A 25,379-nucleotide genomic window follows, 5' to 3' on the forward strand; every position below is an offset into this window, starting at 1 on the left:
CTTTAAGTGACCTATAATAGCCAAAACAATGTTTACAAGTAGAACAAGGTTGGAGGATTTCACAGCTGATTTTCAAACTTATAAAGCTACAATATCAAGACAATCTACTTTTAGTGAAAGGATAAACATATAGATCAAAGGAATGAAATAGAGTCCAGAATTAAGCCCACACATTTATGCTCAACTGACTTTTTACAAAGATGTCAAGATAATGCAATAAAAAGAACAAATATTTTCAACAAATGGTACATTGGATTATCTTATTTGTTTTTCCTGCCATAAATGACAGGATTTTCTTTTTTTAAGGCTGTATAGTATACCATGAATATATACCACATTTTCTACCCCATGGAAGTAACTATACATTTTATTATTATTTTTTTTTTTTTTTTCTTTTTTGAGATGGAGTCTCGCTCTGTTGCCCAGGCTGGAGTGCAGTGGCGCAATCTCGCCTCACTGCAAGCTCCGCCTCCCGGGTTCACGCCATTCTCCTGCCTCAGCCTCTCCAAGTAGCTGGGACTACAGGCACCCACCACCACGCCCGGCTAATTTTTTTGTATTTTTAGTAGAGACGGGCTTTCACCGTGGTCTCGATCTCCTGACCTCGTGATCCACCCGCCTCGGCCTCCCAAAGTGCTGGGATTACAAGCGTGAGCCACCGTGCCCGGCCTATTATTTTCATTATTTTAATTGACACATACCTATTTATGGGCTACAGTCTGATGTTTCAATACATATATACATTGTGTAATGATCAAATCAGGGTAATTAGCATATCCATTACCTCAAACATTTATCATTTCTTTGAAGTTAGAACACTCAAAATCCTCTATTCTATAATAGTTATTTTGAAATATACATTATTCTTAACTACACTCTACTGTTCAATAAAACACCAGAACTTAATCTTCCTATCTAAGTGTAACTTTGTACCCATTGACCAACCTCTCCTCAACCTCTCCTCCTTACTACTGCCCTACCCATCTCTGGTAATCACTGTTATACTGTCTGCTTCTATAAGATCAGCTTTTTTACATTCCACATGAATGAGATCATGCAGCATTTGTCTTTCTGTGCCTGGCTTATTTCACTAAACATAATGCCCTCCAGATTCATCCATATTGTCACAAATGACAGGATTTCATTCTTTCTAATGGCTGACAAGTATTCTGTTGTATATATATATTTCACATTTTCTTTATCTGTTCATCCACTATGAACACTTAAGTTGATTCTATATCTGAACTACCATGAATAATGCTGCAATGAACATGGGAGTGTGGATAGGTCTTTGACATACTGATTTCATTTCCTTTGGATATATACCCAGTAGTGGGATTGCTGGATAGTTGTTTTAGTCTCAATTTTTTGAGTAACCTCCATATTGTTTTCTATGATTGTACTAATTTACATTCCTACCAACCGTGTGCAAGAGTTCCCTTTTCTCCACATCCTCTCCATCACTTGTTATCTTTCCTCTTTCAATAATAGCCATTCTACCAGGTGTGAGGTGGTATCTCATTGGGGTTTTAATTCGCATTTTTCTGATGATTCATGATGTTGAGCATTTTTTAGTATACCTGTTGGTCATTTGTGTGCCTTCTTTTGAGAAATGTCTATTCACATCCTTTGCCCATCTTTTAAATTGTGTTATTTGTTTACTTACTATTGAGTTGTTTGAGTTCCTTATATATTTGGTATGTTAACTCCTTATCAGATGTATGGTTTGCAAATATTTTCTCCCATTCTGTGGATTGTCCCTTCACTCTTGTTTTCTTTGCTGTGCAGGAGCTTTTTAGTTTGATGCGATCCATTAGTCTATTTTTGCTTTTATTGCCTGTGCTTTCAGGGTCATATAAAAAACATCATTGCTCAAATCAGTGTTATTGATCTTTCCCACTGTATTTTCTTTGTTAGTTTTACAATTTCAGGTCTATGTTTAAGTCTTTAATCCATTTTGAGTTGACTTTTGTATATGGTGTGAGATAAGGGTCTAGTTTCATTTTTCTGCATCTGGATATCAAATTGTCCCAACATCATTTATTGAAGAGACTGTCCTTTTTCCATTGTATATTCTTGATACTTTTGTTGCAAATCAGTGGACAGGAACTGTGTGGATTTATTTCTGGGCGCTGTATTCTGCTCCATTGGTCTACATGTCTTTTATGCCAGTACCATGCTGTTTTGATTATTATAGCTTTGAAGTATATTTTGAATCCAGGTAGTATGATGTCTTCAGCTTTATTTTTTTGTTTGTATGTTTTGTTTTATTTATTTACTTTGCTCAATATTGCTTTGGGTATTCGGGGTGTTTTGTGGTTCCATGCAAATTTTAGGAAAGTTTTTTATAGTTCTGTAAAAAATTAATTGAAATTTTGATAGGAATTGTATTGAATTTGTATATTGCTTTGGGTAATATGGACATTTTAAACAGTATTAATTTTTCCAAGCTATGAACATAAAATATATTTCTGTGTATTTATGTCTTCTTCAATTTCTTTCATCAATGTTTTAAAGTTTTCAACCTGCAGGTCTTTCACCCTCTTGGTTAAATTTATTCCTAAGTATTTTTATTTTCTCATAGCTATTGTAAATAGCATGGTTTTCTTGATTTATTTTTCAGATAGTTCAATAGTGTACAGAAATGCAATTGATTTCTGTAAGTTGATTTTTTATCTTTCAACTTTATTTTGTTTATTAGTTCCAAGAGTGTTTTTGTAGAGTCTGTAGGGTTTTCTTTACATAAGACCAAAGATAATTATGTCTGAGTAAAAAATAATTCATGACCCACAACCGTTACAGAAGTAGACCCACCAGAGAGGTTAAGACAATACTCTTAATCACAATCATCTAAAGAAGGCATAAACCAATATAAAGAGATGTTTCTGGAATTATAGGAACTGTACAGAGGAGTAGGTGGTTAAGAGAAATAAGGATGATTCTAATATCTCATTTTACAATTATGGGGCAAAGATCACTGTGGACCCTTGACAGACTTCTAAAATACAATAACAGGAGGAATAAACCCAGCATTTTTTCCATGTAAATGCTCAAACTTACTAAGGTGTTCAAAGGCAAAATAACCTGATAATTACTGTTATTAATAGGATACACAGAATAGATAAATAAGGGGTATGGACTCCCAATCCACACTTGCTTACAACACTATACTTCTACAGCACACTACTCTACCCAGGAAAATTCTGAAGTGATCTCTACAGTAAGTTGCCAGGAAAACTATGATCTTTAAATACTTAAATCATTTAAAGTATGAAATATGTTCCTTGCCACCATTTAAGAAGCCTCAGTCCAGTGCCTCATACCTGTAATCCCAGCACTTTGGGAGGCCGAGGCAGGCGGACCACTTCAGATCAGGAGTTCGAGACCAGCCTGGATAACACAGTGAGACTCCATCTCTATAAAAAATTAAAAATTAGCCAGGTGTGGTGGCACGTGCTTGTAATCCCAGCTACTTGGGAGGCTGAGGTAGCAGGATCGCTTGAGCCCGGGGTGTCAAGGCTGCAATGAGCAGTGAACACACCACAGCACTCCAGCCTGGGCGACAGAGTAAAACCCTCTTTAAAAACAAAACAAAACAAAACAAACCAACAAAAAACCAGCCTTGGCCCTTTAATTTTCAGCTCTTCTAATCTTCAACCTTTTCTTCTCTAGTACCATTTTCCCATGAGATATAAACTTACTCAGGCCTCCTTTATCTTTAACAAGAAACCTTTCTGTATCCAAATCTGGTTTTGCATATTTTGAAGATAATTGCTTTTGGGGGGTACTCAATAGTTCTGTCTCTGTTTTCTTAACTACTTTAACTCTTTAATTCACTGCTTCTCCTATAACCACACTTCTGAAGCTGCTCATGCTAAAGTGCTCATGACATCATAATGACCAGTCCAATGAACACTTTAGAGACCTCTTCTTACTTCTGTGACATCTTACAACTTCAATCAACTCATTATCTTCAAACTTTCCTATTTTGCTTTGCATAAAGGACCACTTCCTAGTTTTTTTCCTACATCTCCTACTGCTTTTAGACTGTGGACTTTCATTCTCTCAGACCTTTAAATGTGTTCCACAATATTTTGACCTTGTCCCTTTTTTTCACACTTTATACATTGTTCATAGTTTTATCCATAATCCAGCTTCCTTATGCAGATGAATCAAAGTCTATATTTAGAATTCAGCCCCACTCAGATCAACAAATTCAACTGATTATTGTCTATGTCTATTTACATGATATTTTGCATACTGAACTCAACATTTCCATGAACCTTGATAGCATCTATTTATTATTTTACTGTATCTCCCACATTTAGCCTTATCAATTCTATCCTTTATATCATATGAAAACCCTTGCTTCTAGTCTGAATTTAAATATCCATAGTTTCTTACCTGTATATTTTAATAATCTCCTTTCCTCTACTCTCATCCTGTCCAATGGATACTACACAATATTGCTAATAATGTCTTCCCAAAATTTAATTCTTTTTCTTTTTTGAGACAGAGTCTCACTCTGTCACCCAGGCTGGAGTGCAGTGGCATGATCTTGGCTTACTGCAGCCTCCACCTCCAGGGTTCAAGCGATTTTCCTGCCTCAGCCTCCAGAGTAGCTGGGACTACACGTACCCACCACCACACCTGGCTAATTTTTGTATTTTTTAGTGGAGGTGGGATTTCACCACATTGGTCAGGCTGTTCTTGAACTTGTGACCTCAAATGATCCATCTACCTCGGCCTCCCAAAGTGCTAGGATTACAGGCTTGAACCACCACACCCAGCCCCAAAATTTAATTCTGATAACAGAATGTCTACGTTTTAAACTCTTTTAAATCTCTTTCAATTTTTTTTTCTTCATGCTTATTCTTAGAGATAAATTTTAGGAAAAAAGTTGTCATGCTAAAGTAAAATAATCATCTTACTGGAATTTTTATTGACACAGGGCCAAATCCAACTAGTTTGTGGAAAACATGCCTTTGTAATATTCTACCTAAAAATACATTATGCCATCTGATTTATACAAGATTTTAAAATATTTTTCAACAAAATTTCATACTTTTACTTCATATTTCTCATTAAAGTTATTCCTAAAAATTTTGTGCTTATTGCTTTTCTGAATGAGATCTCTTTTGTCATTTTTTTTTTTACAATTGGCAAATATAAACACTATAATTATATGTGACATCCTATATGGGAAGATTTTTCTGCCTCAACCCCCCACCCTCCCCCGACCATACTGAGTTAGTTGCTTCCCCTCTGAGTTTCCTAGATAGCATGTATTTATTTCAGTTGTAGCTTGAATTTGATTGTATTATAATTGATAGTTTACTTGTTTATTGTTAGATACCTTTCCTTTTTTTTCTTTTTTTGAAACAGAGTCTCATCTGTCACCCAGGCTGGAGTGCAGTGGTGCAATCTCCATTAACTGCAACCTCCGCCTCCCCCTGGTTCAAGTGATTCTTGTGCCTCAACCTCCCAAGTAGCTAGGATTACAGGCATGAGCCACCATGCCCAGCCTTAGATATCTTTTAATGATATGCATATCTTATTTGCCTACACATTTTAAATATCTTATGCTCAAAAATGTATTTTAAACAAAATGTCTGGAATAGAGAAACAAGGAAACTGTTTTATGTCAAGTAAAGCCACAAATATCACCTTTAATAAAGCTTGATTATGTAAATGTTTTAGGTGAATACATGTGCTCTCTTGGCTCAATTAGTAAACATTTCATAATAGATCAGGTTTATGAATTATTTTTTCCCAAAATTAATAATAAGAGATATGAATCCCTTATCAAGGTTTAGGGAAAGTAAAGATACTATTGTTTTCAAAACAAAAGTAATTCAAATATTTTAAGATATACATAAAAGCATTTCAATATTACTTAGATGCTAGTCACTGGTGATAGAACTCTATGATAGGGAATATCAGGTAATGGCAGCCTAAATTATTTACAGCAGTCATCCTACTGAAATCAACTAAATATTCTTGGATAAAATATTAAAACAATTATCTTAAAAGCACTGAAAATCTGACAAGATAATGGGGAACTGCTAGGACAAATTGTGGAGGAAACCTAAGCCCAAAGAGGTAAACAATATTGAACTTGACATAAAATTGGACATAAATTGTAGGAAGACAGAAATTAAGAAGCAGGATGGGCTGGGCACCATGGCTCATGGCTGTAATCCCAGCACTTTGGGAGGCTGAGGCAAATGGATCACGAGGTCAGGAGTTCAAGACCAGCCTGGTCAAGATGGTGAAACCTCGTCTCTACTAAAAATACAAAAAATTAGCCAGGCGTGGTGGTGGGCGCCTGTAATCTCAGCTACTCCCGAGGCTGAGGGAGAGAATTGCTTGAACCCGGGAGGCAGAGGTTGCAGTGAGCCAAAATCGTGTCACTGCACTCCAGCCTAGGTGACAGAGTGAGACTCCATCTGAAAAAAAAACAAAAAGAAAGAAAAAGAAAGAAAGAGACAAAGAGAAAGAAAAGAAAAAGAAAAAGAGAGAGAGAAAGAAAGAAAGAAGAGAAAGAAAGAGAAAGGAAAGAAAGAAAGAAAGAAAGAAAGAAAGAAAGAAAGAAAGAAAGAAAGAAGAGAAAGAAAGAGAAAGGAAAGAAAGAAAAGAAAAGAAAGAAAGAAAGAAAGAAAGAAAGAAAGAAAGAAAGAAAGAAAGAAAGAAAGAAAGAAAGAAAGAAGAAAGAAAGAAGAAAGAAAGAAAAGAAAGAAAGAGAGAGAGAAGCAGGATGTTCAAGATGGGGAGTCTTATGGGGACTCCAAACTACATTAAGCTGGAACTTCAAAGGATTAATCTTTCCAAGTAATGGTATGTGAAAACTAAACCCACCTACTCTCCAGCCCAGAAAACTGCTGGGGAATTTGACTTGGCACCAAAAAGGCCAGAAGGAAAATAGGAAAGGAAAATTTAATCCTATAAACTTGTAGCTAGATACTAGATATCCTGCATATTTTTATCTGAGAATATGTAGTCTAAGTAGCCAAGGAGCTTCAAGTCTTGAACTTGATTTAAAGTGGTTTACAAGCAGTAGTATTCACTCACTGGAAGGTGTATAAAAATCTATCATGAAGAAAGGCACTTTCATCCAAGATCTCAGGATATCCTGGCAAATATCATTTTCAGGATATGGACCATCAAAAGTCAAATAAAAGTTGGCACACATAAAAATATGGAGCTGTCCAGCTGAAACAGCACACAGCAGGTACACATTTGCAGACTTCAGACTCTGAAATTATCAGATGAAGATTTAATATATTTAAATAAATAAATGACAAGCTGAAGAATATTCGCGGGAGCCAGGCGCAGCGGCTCATGCCTGAAATTCCAACACTTTGGGGGCCAAGGTGGGAGAATCACTTGAGCCCAGGAATTCGAGATTGCAGTGAGCTATGATCGCGACGGAGCAAGACTTGTCTTGAAAAAAAATTGCAGGGAACAGAAACCTATAAAAAATATCATGGCAGACTTGATCAGTAATAATTATAATTTTTAAAATGAAAAACACAATAACCAAAATTAACAACGCAAGGAATACTTCTAATAGCATGTTGGACACACAAGAAGACAAAATTAGTAAAATTGGAAGAAAGATAATAAATTACTGATGAAGCAGCACAATGAGACAACAGTGGAACCCAGAAGATAATGAGGAGGTAACTTTAATGTACCAAAATGAAATAAATGCCAATCTTGAATTTTACACCCAGGGAAAACTATCAAGAATGATATGTCAGGCAAACAAAAACTATAATAGTTTATCACTAGCAGAAATCGAGGTAAATAATACATAATGCTAAAAGTTTCAATTTAGCAGAAAGATATCACATATTTATATTTGGTTAAGAATCTAATAAAATAAAATAGCCTTAAAACATGTGACACAAAAAAATTGACAAAATCCAAGGAGAAACAATTCACTATTCATAGTGGAACACTTTAACATAATTTTCTCAGTAGCTGATAAAATAAGCAAACAAAAAGAATAAAAAAGAATGCAGAATATTTGAACAACACATCTAGCAAAGATGACCTAATGGACATATACAGAACACTACAACAAGCAATGTCAGAATACTGCTTTTTCTTGAACATGCAGAACATTTATAGAAATTGACCATTCACACCCTGAAATACTATAAAATGACAATGAATGATATACAGCTACACACAACAATATAAATGTATCTCACAAATGATAATGTTCAGCAACACACACATACATACAAGCTGGTTATTCCTATTATTGAAGTTTTCCGTACACTTATTGATTTTCTTTTGTCTCCTTGTTCTGTTTTTGAGCAAGGTATGTTAAAATTTTCCATTTTGATTCACCAAACTAATACAACAAGAAATAGAGCCTCTGTATAATTCTGTAACTATTAATGTTATAGACATTGAATTTATAATTAACATTTTCATGAAGAGAATTCTAGGCCTATAAATTTCACTCTTAATTCTTCAAATGCTTATGGAAGAAAAAATGCTGAGTTACACAAACTTGCTATGATCTGAATGTCTGTGTCCGCTCCTCCTTTGCAATCATAAGTTGAAATGCTAACCCCTAAGATTATGATATTAGGAGGTAGGGCTTTTGTGGAGATGATTAGATAACGAGGGCACAGCTCTCATAAAAGAGGTTCCAGAGAGCTACCTTGCTCCTTCCAGAAGGTGAAGACACAGCAAGAAGGTGACATTCTGTTTTATGATCCAGGGAGTGGGCCATCACCAGACACAAATCTGCCAGGGCCTTGATCATCAACTTCCCAGCTGCCAGAATTGTGAAAAATAAATTTCTATTGTTTTTAAGCCACCCAGTTTATGGTATTTTGATATAGCAGCCCAAATGGACTAAGACAACTCTTCCAAATAAGTGAAAGAAAAGTAACACTTCTCAACTTACTATATAAAGCCAGGATAGCCTTGATGCCAAACTCCGACAAGAGCATAAGAATGGAAAGTTAAAAGCCAATTTCTTGTGCGTGTGTGTGTGTGTGTGCATGTATGTGTGTGTGTGTGTTGCTTTTTAACTTTTAAGTTCAGGGGTACATGGGCAGGTTTGTTATAATGCAAACTCATGTCACAGGAGTTTGTGGTGGTTTGTGGTACAGATTATTTCATCATTCAGGTACTAAGTCTAGTACCCAATAACTATGTTTTTAAAAATAATTATTTTTTTCTGTAGAAATGCATTTCTATCATAAACATATATTTTAAAACTGTAAACAAAATGTTAGGAAACTAAGTCCAATGATATAAAGAAGGATTATACATCATAAGCAACCTGAGTTTATTCCAAGAATGCAAGACTGGTTTATCATTAACAAATCAACCAATATAATGCATGGTATTAATAAAATAAAAGGATAAAAATCCATATTATCCATTCAATAACAGAAAATATGTGATAAATTCAATGCCTATTCATGATTTTTAAAAAACATAGTAAATTAAAAAACAATGGGAACTTAATAAATCTGATAAAGGATTTTTGCAAATAAACCCAATCAAACAATGTATTTCATATTAAATATTTAAAAACTTCCTCTCTGAGACCAGGAATAAGACAAGATTATCCATTAACATTACTTCTATTCAATATTATGCTGAATTTCATAGGCAATGCCAGAAAGCAAGAAAACTATGTGATTAGAAAGTTTTTAAAAGACCAGGCATGGTGGCCTATGCCTGTAATCCCAGCACTTTGGGAGGCTGACGTGGGAGGATTGCTTGAGCCCAGGAGCTCGAGACTAACCTGGGCAATGTAGTGAGACTCTATCTCTATTTTTTTAAAAAAGAGAGAAAGTAAAAAATACAATAATAAAACTAACATTATTTGGGGATAGCATGACAGTATATGTAGAAAACCCAAAATATAAAAATATGAGATTTTACTATTTAGCAAGGACATTGGATACAAAGTTAACATAAAATCAGTATTATTTCTATATACTTGCAACAAAAGCCAATTATCAAATTTAAAAAAAATTTTTTTTTTTGAGACGGAGTCTCACTCTGTCGCCCAGGCTGGAATGCAGTGGCGCGATCTCGGCTCACTCCAAGTTCCGCCTCCCAGGTTCACGCCATTCTCCTGCCTCAGCTTCCTGAGTAGCTGGGACTACAGGCGCCCGCCACCACGCCCGGCTAATTTTTTGTATTTTTAGTAGAGATGGGGTTTCACTGTGTTAGCCAGGATGGTCTCGATCTCCTGACCTCGTGATCCGCCCGCCTCGGCCTCCCAAAGTGCTATGATTACAGGCGTGAGCCACCGCGCCCGGCCTTTTTTTTTTCTTTTAGATAGAGTATCACTCAGCTGCCCAGGCTAGAGTGCAGTGATGCGATCCCAGCTCACTGCAACCTCTGCCTCGCAGGTTCAAGCAATTCTCCTGCCTCAGCCTCCTGAGTAGCTGGGATTACAGGCATGTGCCAACATGTCCAGCTAATTTTTGTATTATAAAATTAAACTTTTAAAATAGCGTTAAAATATCAGCTATCTAATAAAAGTTGTGCAATACCTCTACATACACATACACACACATAAACGTTAAGATAAAATAATAAAATAAATGGAAGAGGCTGGGTGCGGTGGCTCACACCTGTAATCCCAGCACTTTGGGAGGCCGAAGAGGGCGGATCACGAGGTCAGGAGATTGAGATCATCCTGGCTAACACGGTGAAACCTCGTCTCTACGAAAAATACAAAAAATTAGCCGGGCATGGTGGCGGGCACCTGTAGTCCCAGCTACTCGGGAGGCTGAGGCAGGAGAATGGCATCAACCTGGGAGGCGGAGCTTGCAGTGAGCCGAGATTGCGCCACTGCACTCCAGCCTGGGAGACAGAGCAAGACTCCGTCTCAAAAAAAAAAAGATAAATGGAAGAATATACCTTGTTAATGGGTTGTCTGTCTCAATACTGTCAATATGTTAACAAGCCTCATATTTTTATAGATTCAATAAAGATCAAAATAAAATATTTTCAATATACCCCATATTTTCTACAGATTCAATATAGTGCCAATTAAAATCAGAGCAGGGTTTTTTAAAATAGAAACTGAGAAGCTGAATCTACAATTTATATAGAAATGCAGAGGGCCAAAAATAGCTTAGTTAATCTTGAAGCAGAAGAACAAAGTGAGAGAACTTACACAATTAGATATCAATACAAATGAAAAGCTACTATATTTAACACAGAATGGTATTGGCACAAGAATAGACAAGTTGACCAATGAAACAGAATAGACAGTCCAGAAACAAAATATATAAAGTCACGTGGCTTATGACAAAGGTAGCACTGCACAGTAGCAGTGAGAAAAGGATGGTCTTTTTATTCAATAGTGCTGTGTATGTAGACAATCTAACTGGATTTACACGCGGAAAATATAAATCTTGACTTCTACATTGCACTATATTCAAAAGCAATTTCAGGAAATTTAAGATCTAAATGTGCAAGTTAAAACAAGAAAGCTTCTGGAACTACAGCAACCACTAAATAGACGTGGTTATTTAAGCTTAAATTAATTAAAATTAGTAACATTAAAAATTGAGTAGCCCAGTTTCACTAGCCACATTTCAAGTGCTTGGTAGCTACACATCCCACATTTGCAGATAGAGAAAATTTATAACATGTCAGAAAGTTCTATTGGATGGCAATGTTATAGAAGAAAACACAGGAATATATCTGCATGACTTGAAGCAAGATATGTTTTCTTTAAAAGGATAGAAAGAATATTAAATAAAAAAGACAACATTGGCTGGGTGTGGTGGCTTAGGCCTCTAATCCCAGCACTTTGGGAGGCCAAGGCGGGCAGATCACTTAAGGTCAGGAGTTCGAGACCAGCCTGGTCAACATGGTGAAACCCTGTCTCTACTGAAAGTATAAAAATTAGCTGGGTGTGGTGGCGGGCGCCTATAATCCCCACTACTCTGGAGGCTGAGGTGGGAGAATCGCTTGAACCCGGGAGGCAGAGACTGCAGTAAGCCAAGATAATACCACTTTACTCTAGCCTGGACAACAGAATGAGAATCTGTCTCAAAAAAAAAAAAAGATAATATTGATAAATTGGAGCTCAATTGCTAATCAAAAGACACCATTAAGAAGTATGGAATAAGTGTAAATACTATACTACTATGAAATAATCTCGTTTATATTTTTAAGTGAAAAAAATCAAACTGGGGAAGAATGTGTATTGTATGGAATAGCAGATACTAGACTTCTCTAAATATATTTTGTTTTATAAGTTTATTTTGGAGCCATGTAAATATTTCACATAATTATAAAAGAAAATTAAAATTTAAAAAGCAAGCCCTAAATTTGAAAGCAACTTGAAAAAAGCCTAGCTCTGTATCTAGCTGGTGGCTTAACTACACAGAGAGGAACTTTTCCAAGATACTTTAAAACACAATAATTTGACTGTACATGCCTCCTGGGCATTTGTAAGGATGTGCCTTATAAATGAAAAGAATGACAAAACTTAAACTGCTACAGTATCATATTATTTCTGTAGTGCTGAAATTGTTTTCTAAGTCCATTGTTTGAGTCCCGTGGGATAACAAATGAGTAATTCTGTTGATGTAAATGAAACTGGGATTTGAGGTATGGGAGAAATAGGAATGTAAGATTGATGAAGTTAAGTAAAAACCTCGGAGTGCTGAACTTGAATTAGATTAGTATAAATATGTGATGAATTTTATCTTTTAAAAAATGGACATCCCTTAGCTCAGTAACTGAAAATACCTAGAAACACCAACTGACCCAGTAGCCATAAGCACACCTGTTGTTGAGATTATATCTCTAAGTATCATCTTTCACTAAAAATAAGTGAAAGCTCTTTGAAAAATGGCTGATTCTGGGAAAGGAAATGTACAAGATAATCTAAACATCTTGTAATACCAGAAATCAAGGAAGCATTCAAAAGACTATTAAGACTCACGTGAAAATGATTCGGGGTGTTATCACTGAGGAAAAGTGGGTGACGAGCACATGGGATCTCTCTGTACTAGTTTTGCAGCTTTATGTGAATCTATAATTATTCCAAAATAAAAGGTTTAAAACAAGATACACAAACACACTCACAAAGACTCAAGAGCAAAGCTGAACAGTTCCCAACTTGCCAAAGTTAGCATAATTTGATCATTAAAAAGATAATAATTGCCATGGATTGGGCCATATCAAATATGTTTAAGTCAATGAGTTCATAATGACACCTAAAAAAGGCCTTGGTCCTTTTTGTAAGATGGTCAGGAATCAATTCATTATTTTGAATATTGCTAAACAAAGGGAAAGAATCAAACATTTATCCTGCCTTTCCTGTGTGAACTGTACCTCAGGGTAATCAAATAGTTGAAGACCCATTACAGAAATGTTACAATTAATTAAAAAAAAAGAAGAAATGATAGAATTAGAATGGTAGTTCTCAAAGTGTGGTCTATGGACCCTTTGGGTGTTTATGAGGTGAAAATAATTTTCAAAATAATGTTAAAACATCATTTGCATTTTTCACTATATTTACACTTGCATTGATAATGCAAAAGCATTGGTGGGTAAAGCTGGCCACCATAGAACCATAGAAGAAGTCAAAGCAGTGGCTCCACACTGTACTGGTGGTTATTACATTCATGATCGGACATTTGCAGTAAGAAAAATACCAGTAAGAATGCCCTTGATGAAGCACTGATTATTATTAATTTTGATAAATCTCCACAATTAAGTACAAATCTTTTAAATATTTTGTGTGAGGAAATAGAAATGAAAAGTATGTTTAAAGTACTTCTATTGCACACTGAAATATAAACATATAAGGAAGGAAATAAATTAATAAAATATGAAAATTAATAAAACAGAAAGCAAGCATAGAAGAAAGAGAACCCAAAACACCAAAAGTTAGCTTTGGAAAGACTAATATCATTAATAAACTACTTCCAAGTCTAGTCAAGAAAAATCAGAGGTGACACTAACACCAGGATTGAAAAGGGAAACATCACTACAGATCCTGCGGATGTGAAAAAAAGTCACAACAGGACATTATAAACAACTTTACGCCAAAATATTCAAAAGTACAGACAAAACTAACATATATCTGAAAAAATTAAATGTACAGGAATGAAATAGGAGCAATAAAAATACAAAGAAATTTGATCTCAATTAAAATTTTCCTACAAAGAAAACTTTAGGTACAGAGAGCTTCACTAGTGAATTCTACCAAATATTTAAGAAAGCTATATCACCAATCTCAGTAAACATGTCCAAGGAATAGGAAAAAAAATGTGAGAGAGACAGAGGTAGAGACAGGATTTCCAACTTGTTTAACAGGGCCAGCCTAACCTAATAAGAAAAGAAAAAGACAAATCAACCTAAAAACCCACTGTTAAGACCTCTTAATTGGTTTTTATTTTATATTAACATTATTTTGAATTTAAACAAAACAGCTGTAGTCTTTGCTTAACAATTCTAAAGAATAACCATAATGTGTTTGAATTCAGAGTACATTTTGAACGTATGTCATTAGAGTGCCCCTATGAACACAGAATATCTGTAGATGGTAACCAGATGGCTCTAGGAACAGCCAAGGAATTTGAGATGGGTTAGAAATAAAGTGTTTATCTTTCTCTACAGCACAGGAGAATACGAGATTGCATATTTATTTCTAGATTCCAAAACGAGTTCCAAATGAATATATAATAACCTTTTGTGTTTATAGTCATTTCTTTTTCATAAATGCAGTATAAAAGAGACATGTAATTTATTTATATCCTGAACCATTATCTTACGCCATCAATTAAAATTGAGAACAAAATGAGTGGCTATCTACCTTTATTATTTAGCTTTGTTTCTTAAGAACAACCCTTACCAACAAAGTCCTTACTTCCCATAATACTTTAGTCAGGATCCTGGACTGTAATCCATATTCACTTGAAGTTCTGCCAAGTGTTAATATTTCTGATATTCATATGACATGCATTTGAGCATCGTAAAAACCTTTCAGCAATTTAGTCCACCTTCATTCCAACCTAGCTAAGTTAATTTAGTTGTTGAAATATTATTGTTTCCCTCTAACTGAATATATTGAAGACAACAAAAGTCAATAGGTCATTAACATTATGAGACACATTGTCAATACTTTCCCACTTATATGTTTCCAAGGTATTGCTTTTCTCTTATGTCCACTCAAATTATAATGTTCTTTTTCTTTCCTTTTTACTGGTTTGAGGGTCTATATTATACAATATTGTTGTGTTGTCTATACGAGTTTTTTAATTTGAATATATTTCATATGTCATGCAAACTTCCTTAGTTTCATCATTCTAAAGTTTTTTAGTGTGGCTATCAGCTTCAAAGTCAAAATAGATATACAAAACATCTAATTACCCTATGGGAAAGTCTACTTGTGGAATGTATGTTAAATAAAGCACCTTGAATGCCATAAACATTCTACTACTGTTAACAAATGACATTGCAAAGAGGAGATATCCTATTTCCTATATACCCTGGCAAAAAACAAGATGCTTTAATTCCAGGTGAACAATACACTAATATAACATTGGTATGTTCAAACTATGTATAACTTTCATGTGGAAATTTAATAAGGCCAGTTGTATGGTAAGTGTTTCATGCATTTTTGCTATATTAATATATTTATACCTTTAAAAATTGTCAATGCAATCAGTTTTTAACAAGTAGAAATTTATATCTCAGAAGTACCATCTTAGATACCATTCTAAAAAATTCAAATTGCCCATCAGGAATATTAACAGAAAAAAATGGACATGAGGTACACATTGTCTAATTGTTACACAATCAGTGAATCAATTTTGTTTATATCTTAAATATTATCAATTGGAAATATAGAGATAAAAACCATGTTTTCCTGAATTTCTTAAACTGATAATTTTTAGTATTACAGGCTATGTTAATATATACTGTAAACTTACGGTAAACTAAAATGAAAGAACTTAGAATTTGAGCAAAATATAAACACATATGCATCAACATGATTCTATAAGACTCAGACACATATTATAATCATTGTTAAATGTCATGCTTTTCAAATGATTTGAAATAAAATGAAAGCAATAAATATGTTATTTCTAGAATCCTGTCATTATTAAGGCATTCAGGATACTATGACAAGAATTCTTTTCTAAAGAATTAAGATCAGATCAATAGGTAATTGAACATGAAGAAGTAAATAACAAATGCCTTTGTGAATTACAAATACCCCATATTTATAGAAGTTATTTTATTCATGTTTTTATGAATCATAATTCATTTATTTATAAGGAAATATCCAGCCCACAACAATTATTAGCAGACCAATTATCTACCTAAAAAGCAAAATATCAACAATGATGGAAAAAGATTCTTCAACTGAATGAATGGGATGGTACAATATTCCTGCACATATGAACAGTATATCTCTATTATTTTGTTAATCATTCATATATGTTTAAAAATTTGGTTTGAAGGGTTGTTTTTTCCTCTGTTATTTCCTATATTTTTCCTTTTAAATAGCTAATTTTCCTTCTAACTTCTAGATTCATTGGACTTCCTATCGCTTACTTATGTTTCCTTTCTAGTCTAGTGAAAATGTGTTTCTAAAAAAAATTCCTCACTCCCAAACTTTATAGCCATTACTGGTATTATCATCTCTTTTTGTTACAGAAAGCAATGAAAATAAAAGAAATAAATAGTGAAATTTCTTGGTAGGAAACGTGTTCACATATTAAGTGCTCTGATACCTGAAATATTAGGATTGTAGTGCACCAATTTCCTTCCCTAAAATTAACTGAGATTCTATTAAATAGTATCCACTGCAAATATCACAATGTAATGATGTGCATACCTATTAATTCCTTTGTCATCTATAGAACTGGACTCATACTTAGTCCCAGACACAGCATTGAAGTTTCTCATGCTAGCTCTAGAATCAGAAAATTCCTCTGTTATGTTATTAGTGTAGGTCATGAGGAAGAAAATAATCATTGAAACAGTACATTTGAAAGTGACCTTTAAAGTGTTAACCACATGTACACATCTAAAGTAGAAAAGTAAGTTAAAGTTTTTCCCTCTGTGTTGAACAGTGTTACCATCCAATTCATATATGCACATATTTATTCATTCAGTCAGCATTTACTAAGCATATCTTATATGCTGGATTCTATTATATTGTGAAAATATTAAGTATGGAAAATTTTAACATATGTACATTTATTTTATTTGCAGTTAACATCATTACTTGAGGAAGAATAACTTACAAGCCACTTTTCCCCTTATTGCCTAGAATAGTAAAACAAGGAATGCTTCATTTTCCTTCCTTCATTTCTACACACCTCCTTCTCTTGCATCTAGGATTTCTATGAGAAGTCAAAAAGTAATAATGTAGAATTGCTTCAAAATGTTGTCCTAACTGCACTCAAGAAGTTTGAGGGCCAGCTGCAGTGGCTCATGCCTGTAATCCCAGCACTTTGGGAGGCCTAGGTGGGAGGATCACTTGAGGCTAGGAGTTTGAGACCAGCCTGGGCAACATAGTGAGACCCCTGTCTCAAAAAAAAAAAGTTTTGAAATGCCAAGGGCCACTAACAGATAAATTGAAGTATTTGAATCACTTAACTTTTATTAGATACATTACTCTCAAATATGATATTTACTTATTTGTTAAGTGTATTTGTCCCCTAAAATAAAAGAAATTAAATCTAAGTTGAATGGACTTTGGATGGTAAGTGCACCTTTGAACACATAAATATTTCTGACATAAAAATTACTCATCTTTCCTCTTTGTAAAATATTATCAATAGAAACACAAAACAAAAGGCTGTCAAGTCCTGTATCCAACAATATGATCTCCTATCAGTATAAATAGATGTTATGAGAGAGGCTTACAATTTTTGTGTACTTACAAAACACTGCTGTGGAGCTATTAGCTATGTTTTAGGGTGTCATTCCCAAAGAAGACACCTTCACCAAAATGGTATTCATGAAAAGTATAGGCTAGAGAATACACTGTTTTTTATTAAATGGTATGTCATATTAAAGATCCAACTAAATCTGTGATCTCTATCACAAAGCCTTCTCTGACTCCTTCCTCCCCACTCAAGTGTTCTCTTATGTTCCCTTTCTCCCTTCTTTTAACCCCCATTGTAATTTATTTTTACATCTTTTGTGGTTATTGTCATCTTTTAATAATGCATTGCAATAGCTTAAGTATATGTTTCACCTTCCATAGTATATTCATATAAAGCAGACTCTTACTTATTTTTCATTCTCCACTTTAAATAGTAGAGTGCCTTACACATCTGTTGCTTATAAAATATTTTGGTATTTTATTTTTAATTTTAGACCTTTATGTCATATTACTTTTATTGTTCTTAAATAGGTTTTAATTTTTACCCTTGTTTCTCAAAAATAAACTATAAGTCCCTTGAGGCCTAGGGCAATCTTCTAATACTTCTATACTTCCAAATTTCTTGGCACAGGAAATGCCAAGAAGGAGTGTTTAATTCAATTGATGAAATGTTGTGAAAGGCTTGTCTAAGAAATATTTCAGAATACAGCTAGCAGCCATCTCCTAGTCAAAGGAATCAAATTCCATAAAATTTGCTTACCATGGCATTGACATTAGCGTGATCCCCTTTCCTATTCCGAATCTGAATACAGGATATTGGCAAATTCAGTCCTACCCCAGGGGCAAGATTTCGCAGGTCGGCAGCATTGTACTCCCCACGCAATAGCAAACTGTTATTATCAGAACCAAGTCCCAGAGAGGCCCGATAGAGATAAGTCTCAGAAAGTCTCTCAACTGTAGTGACATCTATGGTGGCTGATGTCATGCAAGGATTTGAAACCATCTTCCTTCCATACCTCAGATCCTCTGTAGAGTGACAGCAGCTCTGAGGGCAACAGCCTCGGCTCTGGTGCAACTTGGTACACACGAAGAAAAGTAAGCACCCCAGAAATAAAAAGGAAATACAAGCCAAGGCAATTACTAAATACAAGTTCTGGGCAGAAAGCTGTCCTCCTGGTTCCCAGACATCTTCAAAGTCTGGAAGTAACTGAGGGACAGAGTTGCTCAACAGCACACCCAGAGTGACAGAGGAGGAAAGTGGTGGGTCTCCATGGTCCCGAACCACTACCACCACCCTCTGCTTAACTGCATCAGTGGGAAGAACTAAGCGAGCAGTACGGAGCTCACCTACATTTGCTGAAATTCTAAAAAGACTAGAGTCAGACGACCGGGAGATGTGGTAGGAAAGCCAGGCATTAGAACCACTGTCTGCATCCTCTGCTACCACTTTTGTGACCAAGTGTCCAGTCCTGGCAGAGCGGGGCACAATTTCCACTGGGACAGAACCATTTCTGGGCAAGGGAAACAAGATAACTGGATAATTGTCATTCCTGTCTACCACAAACAAGTTTATAGTCACTGTTGCACTTCTGGGAGGAATGCCACCATCCCGGCCTTCTACTTGGAAACGAAACCCCCTGAGCTGCTCAAAGTCAAAGGAAGTTTTGGCAGTGATAGCCCCACTGGATGATTCCACTGCCACAAAGCTAGAGGCTGGTGGCCCTTCAGAGATAACATCCAACAGCTCATAAGAGACAAGGCCATTCTTCCCCAGGTCGGGGTCCTGGGCAAACACTCGGCCTAGAGAGGCCCTAGGGCCATTGTTTTCGGCAACGAAAAGTTCCTGCTGGGGTTGAGGAAAGCTTGGTGTATTGTCATTCACATCAGCAACTGACACAGTGATTGTCCTTCGGGTGCTAAGTGGGGGTGAGCCACTATCTGAGGCCGTGATCAGGACTTGGTATTCACTGATATGCTCCCGGTCCAGGGGCCCATCAATCAGCAGGCTGTAGTAGTTGTCAAAGGAAGCCGTCAGCTGAAAAGGGCCTGCACTAGACATGCCACAAATGACCCTACCATTAGAATCAAGGTCTTCATCCTTTACACTAAAGAGAGCAATCACTGTGCCAGGGGCAGCGTCCTCGGGTACTGGGTTCGAAAGAGTCATGAAGTCCAGTTCGGGGGCATGATCGTTCACGTCAGTCACCTCCACCAGCAGTTTAGCGGTGCTAGCTAAACCAAAGACACCTTCGTCCCTCGCCTCAATGTATGCCTCCAAGAGAGTTTCAGGCGGACCTAGTGAAGCAGCTACTTGCACCTCCCCACTTTTAGGGTGCACGTGAAAGCGGTGTCGCAGCTCTGCTTGCGTGCTATTGCTTAGGGAGTATCGGACTTCCCCATTGGACCCTTCATCTGGATCCAAGGCTTGAACTCGGAATAACACAGTTCCATTGGGTGCAGTCTCTGGAACCTTGGTGCGGTATACGGAGCACTCAAATACAGTTGCGTTGTCATTTGTGTCCACCACAATGATGGTGACTTGTGCGTCTCCTGAGCGGGCAGGTAGCCCGCCGTCCCGAGCTGTAAGCACCAGCAGGTGGGTGGCGCGCTGTTCGCGATCAAGTGCTTTCTCCAACACCAACTCCGGGTATTCGCTGCCGTCAACCCGCGATCCCATGTCCAGGCGAAAGTGCTGACTGGGGCTTAGGCTGTAGTTTAGTATCCCATTGCTTCCCTCGTCGTCATCTTGGGCATTTGGGAGAGTAAAGCGGGCTCCAGGCGTCAGGAACTCGGGGATGTGCAGCTGCACGTCGCCGGCAGGAAAGAGAGGTGAGTTGTCATTGGTGTCCAGGACGTGAACCCGAATCTTGTCCAGCTCCAGCGGGTCCTCGAGCACCAGGTCGTAGGTCAAGACGCAGGCAGCTTTGGCCCTGCACAGCCGCTCGCGGTCCGCCGGCTCTCTGACCACCAAGTTGCCGCTGGGTAGATCCACCCCGAAGTAGAGCTCGCGGTGGCTGGAAAGGAAGCGAAAGTTCCGCGAGGACATAGCGGCCGCTGGCAGCGTCAAGTCCGCGGCGACATTGCCTACGGCTAAGCCCCGCTCCGTCTCCTCCGGCACTGAGTACTCGAGCTGTCCCGCGGCAGCGCCGCAGGAAACCCACAAACATAAAACTGCCACCCCCCAGCCCACCATCCTCCCTCTGGGCGTCCACGTTCCACCAACACGCTACACCAACGGTGACCCAGGACCATGCTCCGGACTCCTGGAGAGCACGAGGCGCGGGGAAGAGCACGTTCCTGCCGGCCGTCACTGCTGTGGGCTGGATGCTCAGCGACCGCCGACGTTGCGCCTCCCGAACGCCGGCATTGCCCGGGCTGGCCGGCTGGGAGCCGGGCTTGCTAGGCTGGAGGCTGGGCAGCCGTCTGGGAAAGCAGAGCCGGCCTGGTGTTGAGGACAGCAGCGCCGCCTAGGGGTGCAGAGACGAGGCTGCCCGCCCGGGCGCGAGAAGTGCCGTCTCCAGTAGCAGCGGGCTGGGGTCTCGCCCACAGCGCTGGCCGCGGGCGCAGGGCGGAGCTTGGGAGACGCCCGGAGACACTAACACTTCTCTCCTTAAAAGGTGTTTTCTAGGACAACGCCCTGAGGCTGCCCAGATCTTAACCTCCACAACCTCTGCCTGCAGATTGCTGGTAACTGAGGCTGAGCCCCTCTGGGCCCCTCCTGCCACCCTTCGGGAGTCGCGCGTCAGGTCCCGGCGCTCTGACCCCGGCGCACCTCTCCCGCGGAGAGGGCGGAACTCCGCAAGGAGCTGCCGGGCGGAGGCGGCGAGAGGCGGGACCGTGAACGTGAGCGACCACACCTTCTAGGCTTAAGGAAACAGGAGCCCCCAGAAACAAGTGCTGCGGGGCTTCCCGCGCTGGATCCTGCTGCGGGTTGAAGTCTGTCCTGCACCCTCTTGTATCCCAGGAACTGCCAAGAATGCAGTAGAGACAAGGAGAGGAAGAAGGTTGGGGAATAGTGTCCGCATCAAACTGCCTCCGGACTCTGGCTTTTCCAGGCAGCGGAGCCAGCGAGCTCAAGGCTTTTTTTGCGTGACAGCAGTTTCTCCCTCTCCAAGAGGCTCTACTTGGGAGTGCTTTGCAAACGGCCCTTGACGATCTGGGTGAAAGAGGAGGTTATAAACCAGTCAATACCAATAACTAGAAACTCAAACACTTGACGACCCGTCCCCAAAGAGGACGCGAGAAGTGGAGGGGAAAGTACTGAGATACTCATCAGAGTTTGACCAGGAAACTACTCTGTAAATTTTCTTTCTGTAAATATTTAGAAAACACCATGAGGCAGGATAAGAATAGGCTAGATACCCACCCTTTCTCCAGCCTCGCTTTTTTAAAAATTATTATTATACTTTAAGTTCTAGGGTACATGTGCACAACGTGCAGGTTTGTTACATATGTATACATGCGCCATGTTGGTGTGCTGCGCCCATTAACTCGTCATTTACATTAGGTATTTCTCCTCGATTTTAATTTGGTCTTTTGCATGGATATTGGGACAGTGATCAGTTCTATGAGAAACATCTCCAGCCACAACAGATACACCCAAATTCTGCCTAACACCCTACAACCAGTTCCTTTCCCTAAGAAGGAGGGGAGCCAAAAGGAGGCTCATTGACTATTGACTATTAAGCACTAAATTCCTCACTCAAATCCTTCTTTTAATACAGGTGCAATATGCTCAAAGCCCCAGTAATGAAAAATTTGAAAGGCAAAATCTGAACACAGATCAAGAATTAAAGTTTCCAGGACATATTTTCTGGTAGAAACCTGCCTAAAATTATCGATAATTATTGAAGCTGGGTAATGGTACATTGGGGTCAATTACACAATTCTCTCAACTTTTGTGTATGTTTGAAATTTTTTTCCTTCCTTCCTTCCTTCCTTCCTTCCTTCCTTCCTTCCTTCATTCATTCATTCCTTTCGAGATGGGTGTGTTGCTGTGTTGCCCAGTCTGGTCTCAAACTCCTGGGCTCAAGCGATCCTCCCATCTTAGCTCAGCCTCCTAAAGTGCTAGGATTACAGACATGAGCCACTGCACTCAGCCTGCATTTTTTTTAACTTTTTTTATTTATTTTTTCTTTTTTTTTGAGACAGGGTCTTGCTCTGTCACCCAGGCTGGAGTGCAGTGGCACGATCTGGGCTCCCTGCAACCTCTTCTCCCAGGTTCAAGCAATTCTCTTGCCTCAGCCTCCTAAGTAGCTATGACTACAAGCACGCACCACCACGTTCGGCTAATTTTTGTATTTTTATTAGAGATGAGGTTTCGCCATATTGCTCAAGCTGGTCTCGAACTCCTGACCTCAAGTGATCCACCTGCCTCGGCCTCCCAAAGTGCTGGGATTACAGGCGCGAGCCCCGCGCCACCGCATCTGGCATCAGCCTGCATATTTCTATAATATTTTAAAATATTTAAAAATTGCTGATTAAAATGGTGGGGAGAGGGGTAGCTCTGGCATTCTCATTTTTACACTGAGAGTTGGATTGATAACTCCAGTGTTCCACTAAAAACCAGTTACCTCCCTGAACACACAAACCCATTCCTTATCTCTTCCAGGGAACTAGAAAGGGCACACTGTGATGTAAGGCAATGTAAGTAGTAAATACCCCTTGGCTAGTTTGCCTTTTTGAATTAAGAAACCAAAAAATCATTGCCACCAAGTCTCAGATAAAATTAAAGGAGGAAACATGTCAGCCTATTAGGCAGAGTCACAAGTACAGACCTCATTAGATCTCATCAGGATGCAAAACAGCCCATAAAAATTGAACTTATTCTTCACCAAATTTCAAAACCAAAACTAATTTTCTGCTTCAGTGCCAGAGATTAGGATGTGCATTTCTTCATTTTAAATTAATGCTGCTAAGCAAGCTCACTGCTTTGGAATGAAAGTTTATTCTTTCTGCCTTAAACAGATGAAATACAACTGTAAAGATGTACCGAATTTTGGCAGGCCCCTTACTTTTAGGTCTGCAGCCAAGCCTCCAATTATACCAGGTTTAGGAATTCTGAGCTGCACCTAGAGGGATAGTATGTGTGAGTATAGACTAGGGCGTGAGGAAAAAGGAAAAATGCATACAGAGAACAGCATGGGAAATCTTCACAGAAACTCCTCCTCCTTCACATGCTTCTCAGATTTTTGGCTTCCCTTTCTCCCATTTCTCTATTTAAACCGCCACTGACGTCTATTTTCAGAAGATTTCATTTGTGAAAAGAATGAAGAAAGCATCCACCCAGTAGGATTTGTCCCACCATATGCCTCCCTAACTTCTGGCATAACATTGCATTCTTATTCAAGTAAATTGGGATTTGTGAGAAAACAACATTTAAGAGAGAAGGATATCCCAAAGATAAGGGAGGCTAAAGATTTTTGCCTTTTAGATAAGATGACAAGATAAACATTAAAATTGTGAATTAACAAAACTTCTCTTTAGCGGGACCTTTCATTGCTGATATTTCATTTTGTCCTTTTTTTGGGACAGAATCTCACTTCTGGAGTGCAGTGGTGTGAAGGTGGCTCACTGCAGCCCCTACCTCTCTGGGCTCAGGTGACCCTCCCACCCCAGCCTCCCAAGTAGCCAGGATTATAGGCACACACCACCACGCCCAACTAATTTTAAAAAATATTTTATAAAGACAGGGTCCCACTATGTTGCCCAGGCTGGTCTTGAACTCCTAGGCCAAGCACCTCCATGCCCAGCTAATTTTTAATTTTTTGTAGAGACAAGGTCTCACTATGTTGCCCAGCTAGTCTCAAACTTCTGGGCTCAAACGATCCTTTCACCTTAGCCTCCCAAATTGCTGCAGTAGATGCATCTGAACAAAAATTTATCTTTCTATAATTTTTTTTAATATTTCACCTTCAAAATGTGACCCTAAAAACTTAAAATCATACTCCCATTGGTCAAATAAGTGCTGACATGAGGAGACCTAGCTCTTTTATTCTAAATACTATATATGTAGTAACAAAGTCCAAAACTGCAGTCCAACAACCATTCTCATGGCTTGCCTGTTGTCTGTGATATGCCACTGGCTGAAGACAAACTAGATTTCCATTGCTGGAAGTAAAAGTCTGAAGTTTATTTGTATCTCAAAATTTTTTCTTGAATGATGTCTTTGGATTTTTTCCCCCTTGTCTACGTATTTGGTGTCTTTGAGGACATCTATTAGCAGTATGCTGTATCTCCTTTTTCTGTATTCCAAAGCTACAGTTTTCTCTCCAGTTCTTTTAAATTCTTTATTCTTTTCCACTTATTTTTCTCAACCTTGTCAAGTGTTTCTTTTTGTTCTTGACTGTATGGAGGCAGAGCCTGTTCACTTTTTTACTGCTTGCAGTATAGCCATATTTACTGTCTGATGGAGTGGCTTATGTGTGCCATAGTTTTAATATATCTTCAACTCATGAGAACTGGCAGCTGCAGGGCAACTTGTCATCCTAACTTTTCTCCTTACCTTGCCACATCC

General features: G+C 38.2%; 1 protein-coding gene across 15 annotated transcripts in view; it reads right to left on the reverse strand.

The window, feature by feature from the left end:
• LOC129486279 (protocadherin alpha-C2) overlaps window positions 1–25,379 on the reverse strand; it is a 223,610-nt gene that overhangs the window by 70,888 nt on the left and 127,343 nt on the right. Inside the window, exon 1 of one of the 15 annotated variants that reach the window (XM_055285936.2) lies at window positions 18,624–22,068. The exons of the other annotated variants lie outside the window; for them this stretch is intronic. Within the exon in view, the coding sequence (XP_055141911.1) occupies window positions 18,624–21,056 (2,433 nt within the window). The 5' untranslated portion in view covers window positions 21,057–22,068. Of the gene's footprint in view, window positions 1–18,623; window positions 22,069–25,379 lie in introns of those variants that run through there. 15 annotated transcript variants of the gene reach the window in all.

Source organism: Symphalangus syndactylus, chromosome 7 (assembly GCF_028878055.3).
Source record: "Symphalangus syndactylus isolate Jambi chromosome 7, NHGRI_mSymSyn1-v2.1_pri, whole genome shotgun sequence".
Classification (NCBI taxonomy): Eukaryota; Metazoa; Chordata; class Mammalia; order Primates; family Hylobatidae; genus Symphalangus; species Symphalangus syndactylus.